Source organism: Diachasma alloeum, unplaced genomic scaffold, assembly GCF_001412515.2.
Source record: "Diachasma alloeum isolate Michigan unplaced genomic scaffold, Dall2.0 Dall_scaffold_01245, whole genome shotgun sequence".
Lineage (NCBI taxonomy): Eukaryota > Metazoa > Arthropoda > Insecta > Hymenoptera > Braconidae > Diachasma > Diachasma alloeum.
In genome coordinates, this window is record NW_021681354.1 from 32,541 (window position 1) to 41,406 (window position 8,866).

General features: G+C 41.9%; 1 protein-coding gene across 1 annotated transcript; it reads right to left on the reverse strand.

Annotated features, from left to right (window-relative positions):
* Window positions 1–5,226: 5,226 nt before the first annotated feature.
* Window positions 5,227–6,424, reverse strand: LOC107046257. Its single transcript, XM_015268839.1, has 4 exons — window positions 6,331–6,424; window positions 5,885–6,243; window positions 5,508–5,701; window positions 5,227–5,449 (listed from the first exon to the last, which is right to left on the reverse strand). Exons 1-4 carry the CDS (start codon window positions 6,422–6,424, stop codon window positions 5,227–5,229), a joined length of 870 nt encoding a protein of 289 aa, XP_015124325.1.
* Window positions 6,425–8,866: the final 2,442 nt, after the last annotated feature.

Here is an 8,866-nt window from a genome sequence, read left to right on the forward strand (position 1 = left end):
AGGAGATTCACCATTTTTGTTTGTTCCATCAAAAGAAGAAGTTTAAAAGAATATTCTTCAAAAGTAGAATTATTATTATTAAGTTATCGTTGAGGGGAAATAAAAGCTTTTTGTTCCTTCCATCTTTTCATTAAATTCAACAATTTGTTAAAATTGTTGAAATGGCCGTTAACGTTGGCAGAATGTTTTTAATTGAATTGAAAAATTGGTTAATCGCTGAAATTACCGCTAATGGCTGAGAAGTTGGGTTTTTGGAAAATTACGAATGGTTGAATAAATTGATGTAGAATTATTATAGAAAAGGAACTTTGATAGAATTATTACAGATATGCCTAAATTCAAGGTCTATCTTATATGGAATATTATGGGATCAACTTTGAATTTTAATTATAACAATCAACGATTTTCTATTTCCTCTAATTCTCCTTGCTTGGGCCATTATGCGGTCAAATTTTTAACTCTTCTCAAAAAACAAATTCTCAATTACTCTCCACTATGCCAACGTTTCGAGTGCAAGCAAGGAGAATTAGAGGAATTAATACAAGCGGTCCAAAGAGGAGTTTTATGATTTTCTATTTCGTTTAATATTGTGATCAAAATGTTTTATTACCTTGATATGTATCGTAACTTAACTCGCTCGTTATTGGGTATTTAAAGTGGGGTTTCATCGATACAGTCTGGAAAGGAGTGAGTCCTCTATCATTTTCAGAGAGTATATCTCTTTGTGATGAATTAATGGATTGGCAGATTCCTGAAACATCACTCGGGTTGGTATCATCCGGGCCTATGTGCAAAATTTTAATTTTACATTTTACATTTTATATTATGGGCATACTGAGAAAAACTGCAGAGTGCTCAAACAAGTCTTACTTGTGCTAAAAAAATAGTTTGTTAAAACTTATCAAAAATAAGATTTTCTTGTGCCAAACATGCGAAGCGTGCACCGAGATTGAAATTTTTGGGGCCAAAATAAATTATGTATGTTTATAAAATTTGTATTCTCCGTGCAAGCAAGAAATTCAATTTTTAGCACTACTTCTTCGTTATTCAATGCTCCAATACGTATTTCGCTCTCCTGATATGTTTTTTTTCCACCAAATAGGAGATAGTAGTTTTTCGGTTCGGCTCTTAAATAGTCACAGACCAGAAATTAATATTTAAATTAACCCTAGATTGGTCACCTTACGAGGGATGCGCTGGAAGATGTATTTTCATTATTTAATATCTATTAAATGGCTGAGTTCAAAATTCTGAAAGAAATAACTTTTAGAGTTGAAAGAAGCGAAAAAATTTAGTAATTTTTTTTTCAACAATTTTTCGCACTGATGAAAAAATTTAGTAGAAAATCCTACGTAATTCGTTAAACAATTCTATTAGATTTCTATTGAATTTCCTACAAGTTTTTGGCCGTTTCTATTAAAATGTTGAATAGAACATATTTTGTAGCAAAACTCAATAGAATTATAGTTTTCCATGCAACTTCTTTTATTGAGATATTTTCTATCAGGGTATCCCGCAAACTACTACTTTTCCTTGAAGGGTATTGAAGAGGGTGCTTTTTGAAGTGTAAAGTTCCTCCTCCATTTTTGGATCAGACCATTCTAGAATTTTTAATTTTTTAAAATAATTTTGGCGGACTATGTTTTTTATAGTCCGTTACTACTTATTTCAGGGCCGCAACAAAACTTTTAGGAAATAGTTAAATTTTTGTTTTCTCCATTTTTGTTACTTTTTTGGCGTAGGTCATTGTCCCACATTCCCCCTCGGCCCCTCGCGGCCCAATTCCTTTCAGAGAAAATAAGTAAAGAGAATATTAAATTAAAATATTAAATTTTTTTTTTTTGAGGGGGAGGGGAGTCCAAATACCATTCGTCAGGCCTGTCATTTACCAATCCAATTAATGTTAAACCCACTTCCCTTCTCTCCTCCGCGCATAATTACTCGAAAATTCTCAAACATTCTTGAAAAATCTTGGAAAAATTGTCATTTCGGAAATTTACAATGATGGCAACAGAGATTTTTTTGGAATATAGCATCAGCAGTGCCACTCCATGATTTGGTATACTTTTGCAATTCCTCGGCGTATGCGTCTGATGTCAGTAACCTGAAAACAACTAAATCCCCATCAATTCCTCAAACGGAAAGGAAAAATCGATGTTTACAGATGTAAAATTACGTAATCGCAAATTACTCTGAGATAGATCATTCGCATCCCCAGCTCATGATTTGTTGTGATTTAGGAATTCCTTGGCGCATGCGCTTGGAGTCAATGGCACAGATAGCCCCAAATTTTCCAAAAACGATGGAAAAATGAATATTACTGGGACTAAAAATGACGCCACCGAAGAACACTCTAGAATATATTATCTACACAACCAACCCATAATTCGGTATAATTTTTGAAAACCTCGGCGCATGCGCCTGATATCAGTGGTCTTGTGAAACCAAAAAATTCCTCCAGGAAAATAGAAAAACAGATATTCCAGGAGATCACATTCAGTCATCTCAAATTCGCTTGAGACACATCGTCCACACACTTAGCCAATGATTTTGTTTAATTTCGGGATTCCGCCACAACTTATTCGCCCAATGGCGTCCATTTACCTGCAGTCAAATCAGAAATTCATCATTAAATTTCTGGAAATTGAAGGAAAGCGCGTGAATGACCGACATGTGAGCTTCCGGAATTCCTCTCGAGTTTCCCAGAGCTTCTTCATATCATTAGGGATGTGTGATTGCAAGGATTATGGCCAAGCGGCCAGGCTTAGTCACCCAATGGCATGAGTTCTCGTGCAGTCAAATCAGAAATTCATCATTAAATTTCTGCAAAATAAAGAAAAGCGCGTGAATGACCGACATGAGAGCTTCCGGAATTCCTCTCGCGTTTCCCAGAGCTTCTTCATATCATTAGGGATGTGTGATTGCAAGGATTATGGCCAAGCGGCCAGGCTTAGTCACCCAATGGCATGAGTTCTCGTGCAGTCAAATCAGAAATTCATCATTAAATTTCTGCAAAATAAAGAAAAGCGCGTGAATGACCGACATGAGAGCTTCCGGAATTCCTTTCGCGTTTCCCAGAGCTTCTTCATATCACTAGAGATGTGTGATTGCAGGGATTAAACTTGCCCAGACTTATTCACCCAACGGAATGAGTTCTCGTGCAGTCGAAACATAAATTCATCACGAGAATTCTAGAAAATAAAGGAAAACGCGTGAATGATCGACATGAAAGCATCCGAAAGTCCTCTCGCGTTTCCCAGAGCTTCTTCATATCACTAGAGATGTGTGATTGCAGGGATTAAACTTGCCCAGACTTATTCACCCAACGGAATGAGTTCTCGTGCAGTCGAAACATAAATTCATCACGAGAATTCTAGAAAATAAAGGAAAACGCGTGAATGATCGACATGAAAGCATCCGAAAGTCCTCTCGCGTTTCCCAGAGCTTCTCCATATCACTAGAAATGTGTGATTACAGGGATTAAACTTGGCCAGACTTGTTCACCCAATTGCATAAGTTCTCGTCAAATCAAAAATTAATCACGAAAATTCTAGACAATAAAGAAAAGCGCGTAAATCACCGACATGTAAGCTTCCGAAATGCCTCTCGCGTGTTCCAGGGCTTCGTCATATCCCCAGGGATATGTGATTGCTAGGATTAAACTTGGCCAGACTTATTCACCTAATAGCATGAATTCTCGTGCAGTCAAATCAGTAATTCATGATTAAATTTCTGGAAAATCAAGACAAACGCATGAATGACCGACATGAAAGCTTCCGAATTTCCTCTCGCATTTCCCAGACCTTCCTCATATCCCTAGAGATATGTAATTGTAAGGATTAAACTTGGTAAGACCTATTCACCTAATGGCATGAATTCTCGTGCAGTCAAATCAGTAATTCATGATTAAATTTCTGGAAAATCAAGACAAACGCATGAATGACCGACATGGAAGCTTCCGAAATTCCTCTCGCATTTCCCAGACCTTCCTCATATCCCTAGAGATATGTAATTGTAAGGATTAAACTTGGTAAGACCTATTCACCTAATGGCATGAATTCTCGTGCAGTCAAATCAGTAATTCATGATTAAATTTCTGGAAAATCAAGAAAAACGCATGAATGACCGACATGAAAGCTTCCAAATTTCCTCTCGCGTTTCTCAGAGCTTCGTCATATTCCTAGGGATATGTAATTGCAAGAACTAAACTTGGCCAGACTTACACACCCAATGGCATGAGTTTACGTGCAGTCAAATCAGAAATTCATGACTAAATTTCTGGAAAATCAAGAAGAACGCATGAATGACCGACATGAAAGCTTCCGAATTTCCTCTCGCGTTTCCCAGAGCTTCGTCATATTCCTAGGGATATGTCATTGCAAGGATGGAACTTGGCCAGACTTATACACCCACGGCATGAGTTTGCGTGCAGTCAAATCAGAAATTCATGATTAAATTTCTGGAAAATCAGGAAAAACGCATGAATGACCGAGATGAAAGCGTCCGAAATTCCTCTCGCATTTCCCAGAGCTTCCTCATATTCCTAGGGATATGTAATTGTAAGGATTAAACTTGGTAAGACCTATTCACGTAATGGCATGAATTCTCGTGCAGTCAAATCAGAAATTGATCATTAATTTTCTGGAAAATCAAGAAAAAAGCGGAAATGACCGACATGAAAGCTTCCGAAATTCCTCTCGCATTTCCCAGAGCTTCCTCATATCCCTAGGGATATGTAATTGTAAGGATTAAACTTGGTAAGACCTATTCACCTAATGGCATAAATTCTCGTGCAGTCAAAACATAAATTAATCATTAAATTTCTAGAAAATGAAGAAAAATCCGGGAATGACCCACATGAGAGCTTCCGAAAACCCTCTCGCGTTTCCCAAGGCTTCCTCACATCACTAGGGATATATGATTGCAAGCATTAAACACTCCACGGTTTGGTGTCAGTGGCCTTGAAACCAAAATTTTTTTCAAACACAGAAAAATCGTTCATTTGTGTATTTAAGCTAACGTCATCACAAATCGCTCTGAAATGCATCGTCCACATCCCCTCCCCATGATTTGTCGTGATTGAAGAATTCCTCGGCGCATGCGCCTAAAGTCAGTTGCCATAATAGCTCAAAATTCCCCAAATAATGATATTTCGAGTACTAAAAATGACGTTATCCCAACGTTTGATTTTTGGTGGCCCTGAAAAGGGCCGATTGTAAAATTCCTTTATGTTGGCAGTTGCTGGAAGTGTCCTCCTCCAGCCGCCACACAAGCATGAATCCTCCTGAGGACTCCCATCCTCACAAGCCGAAGCTTCTCAGGATCCACGTTGGTCACGGCTGCATGCAGTCGTGCCACCAAGTCCTCCGCAGTCTCTGGCTCTGTCTTGTAGACTTGTTCCTTCAGGTAGCCCCAAAGGAAGAAGTCTAGCGGCGTCAAATCAGGTGATCTAATAAGAATGAAACGTTTAACTTCTAGTACGCGATATGTTTCTCGACTAGTCTTACCGTGCTGGCCAGCGGAGCGAACCAAAGCAACCTAACGAACGCCCAGGAAACTGCAGATTCAGATAGGCACTGACTTGTCGAGCAGAGTGGGGTGGTGCTCCATCCTGCTGAAACCACTGAGGTCTACTTGCGATCGGTATATCGTCCAGCATTTCCGTGAGCCTCTCCGTAAGGAATGTGTAGTACCTTCCACCCTGAAAGGAATAAAAATGGAGAATAAGAGGATTTTGCCGATCGTGTGTCGTATTCGTGTAGGTGTGTGTATAATAATCACCCGCATTCATACAATCCGGGAGTTGATAAATAAATGCCCGATCACCCTCTATTCCTCCCCACACGTTCACTTTCCACCGTGTCTGAAAACTTTTCTCCCTCACCAAGTGGGGATTTTCAACCCCATAATTGTGCAAATTATGCTGATTGAAAATCCCCTCTCTGGTGAACAGACTCTCATCTGTCCACAGGATTTGGGACAAAAAGTTTTCATTCCGGTAATACAAAGCCAGAAACTCTTGAGAGTAATGCAAACGCTGAGCTGCATCTCCTGGCTCGAGTTTCTGGACTTTTGTGTAGTGAAACCGGTGGAGAGAATTGTCCCGCAGAATGCGAGAGACCGTCGACTTCGGACAGCCGGTTGCTCTCTCGAGCTCCCGACAGCTCACCATCGGGTCATCCTCCACGCGCTCCAAGACCTCCTCCTCGACGTCAAGATGACGTTGAGGTCTCCCTCCGCCACCTTGTGGCAACACGTGGTTCTCTCACATCCGAGCATCCACTGCCTGAAATACGTGCGGGGACGGATGTTGTCGATTGGGCCATTTACGACGGTCCCTCCTCGCTGCCTCTGCTCCATTGCACTCGCATTCACCATACATGAGATGCATGTCGACGTATTCGTTCACTGTATAATCCTCCATATTTCACTTTACGTCTAACTCCAGCGAGAAATCAAACACAACCGGCGCGTCACCCTCCCGAAAACACAATATTCACCTCTCATTTCCTTTATTGATCATTGAAGCAATCACCAAATATTTCCAAGAACTCCTCGTGTTGACATAACAAGAGAGCACGAGACGATGTAAATAAAATGAATAATACTGCGATATCTTTATTTATTTTAGTTACATCGTCTCGTGCTCTCTTGCTATGTCAACACGATGAGTTCTTGGAAATATTTGGTGATTGCTTCAATGATAAATAAAGGAAATGAGAGGTGAATATTGTGTTTTGGGGAGGGCGCNTAAAATTCCTTTATGTTGGCAGTTGCTGGAAGTGTCCTCCTCCAGCCGCTACACAAGCACGAATCCTCCTGAGGACTCCCATCCTCACAAGCCGAAGCTTCTCAGGATCCACGTTGGTCACGGCTGCATGCAGTCGTGCCACCAAGTCCTCCGCAGTCTCTGGCTCTGTCTTGTAGACTTGTTCCTTCAGGTAGCCCCAAANCTATTCCTCCCCACACGTTCACTTTCCACCGTGTCTGAAAACTTTTCTCCCTCACCAAGTGGGGATTTTCAACCCCATAATTGTGCAAATTATGCTGATTGAAAATCCCCTCTCTGGTGAACAGACTCTCATCTGTCCACAGGATTTGGGACAAAATTTTTCATTCCGGTAATACAAAGCCAGAAACTCTTGACAGTAATGCAAACGCTGAGCTGCATCTCCTCGCTCGAGTTTCTGGACTTTTGTGTAGTTAAACGGGTGGAGAGAATTGTCCCGCAGAATGCGAGAGACCGTCGATTTCGGACAGCCGGTTGCTCTCTCGAGCTCCCGACAGCTCACCATCGGGTCATCCTCCACGCGCTCCAAGACCTCCTCCTCGACGTCAAGATGACGTTGAGGTCTCCCTCCGCCACCTTGTGGCAACACGTGGTTCTCTCGCATCCGAGCATTCACTACCTGAAACACGTGCGGGGACGGATGTTGTCGATTGGGCCATTTACGACGGTACCTCCTCGCTGCCTCTGCTCCATTGCACTCGCATTCACCATACATGAGATACATGTCGACGTGTTCGTTCACTGTATAATCCTCCATATTTCACTTTACGTCTAACGCCGGCGAGGAATCAAACACAATTGACGCGCCCTGCCCAAAACACAATATTCACCTCTCATTTCCTTTATTTATCATTGAAGCAATCACCAAATATTTCCAAGAACTCCTCGTGTTGACATAACAAGAGAGCGAGAGACGATGTAAATAAAATGAATAAAACTGCGATATCTTTATTTAATGTATTTACATCGTCTCGTGCTCTCTTGTTATGTCAACACGAGGAGTTCTTGGAAATATTTGGTGATTGCTTCAATGATAAATAAAGGAAATGAGAGGTGAATATTGTGTTTTGGGCAGGGCGCGTCAATTGTGTTTGATTCCTCGCCGGCGTTAGACGTAAAGTGAAATATGGAGGATTATACAGTGAACGAACACGTCGACATGTATCTCATGTATGGTGAATGCGAGTGCAATGGAGCAGAGGCAGCGAGGAGGTACCGTCGTAAATGGCCCAATCGAGAACATCCATCCCCACACGTGTTTCAGGCAGTGGATGCTCGGATGCGAGAGAACCACGTGTTGCCACAAGGTTGCGGAGGGAGACCTCAACGTCATCTTGACGTCGAGGAGGAGGTCTTGGAGCGCGTGGAGAATGACCCGATGGTGAGGTGTCGGGAGCTCGAGAGAGCAACCGGCTGTCCAAGTCGACGGTCTCTCGCATTCTGCGGGACAATTCTCTCCATGCGTTTCACTACACAAAAGTCCAGAAACTCGAGCCAGGAGATGCAGCTCAACGTTTGCATTACTGGCAAGAGTTTCTGGCTTTGTATTACCGGAATGAAAACTTTTTGTCCCAAATCCTGTGGACAGATCAGAGTCTGTTCACCAGAGAGGGGATTTTCAATCAGCATAATTTGCACAATTATGGGGTTGAAAATCCCCACTTGGTGAGAGAGAAAAGTTTTCAGACACGGTGGAAAGTGACCGTGTGGGGAGGAATAGTGGGTGATCGGGCATTCATTTATCAACTCCCGGATTGTATGGATGTGAGTTATTATACACACACCTACACGAATACGACACGCGATCGGCAAAATCCTCTTATTCTCCATTTTTATTCCTTTCAGGGTGGAAGGTACTACACATTCCTTACGGAGAGGCTCACGGAAATGCTGGACGATATACCGATCGCAAGTAGACCTCAGTGGTTTCAGCAGGATGGAGCACCACCCCACTCTGCTCGACAAGTCAGTGCCTATCCGAATCTGCAGTTTCCTGGGCGTTTGTTAGGTCACTTTGGTCCGCTCCGCTGGCCAGCACANTCAGTGCCTATCTGAATCTGCAGTTTCCTGGGCGTT

Coding starts and splice junctions, on each gene's coding strand:
- LOC107046257 (XM_015268839.1), bottom strand. CDS start 6,424: ATGGAGGATTATACAGTGAACGAATACGTCGACATGCATCTCATGTAT. Junction 5,702..5,884: donor GGGTTGAAAATCCCCACTTG/GTGAGGGAGAAA, acceptor TATTCCTTTCAG/GGTGGAAGGTACTACACATT. Junction 5,450..5,507: donor TCGCTCCGCTGGCCAGCACG/GTAAGACTAGTC, acceptor CATTCTTATTAG/ATCACCTGATTTGACGCCGC.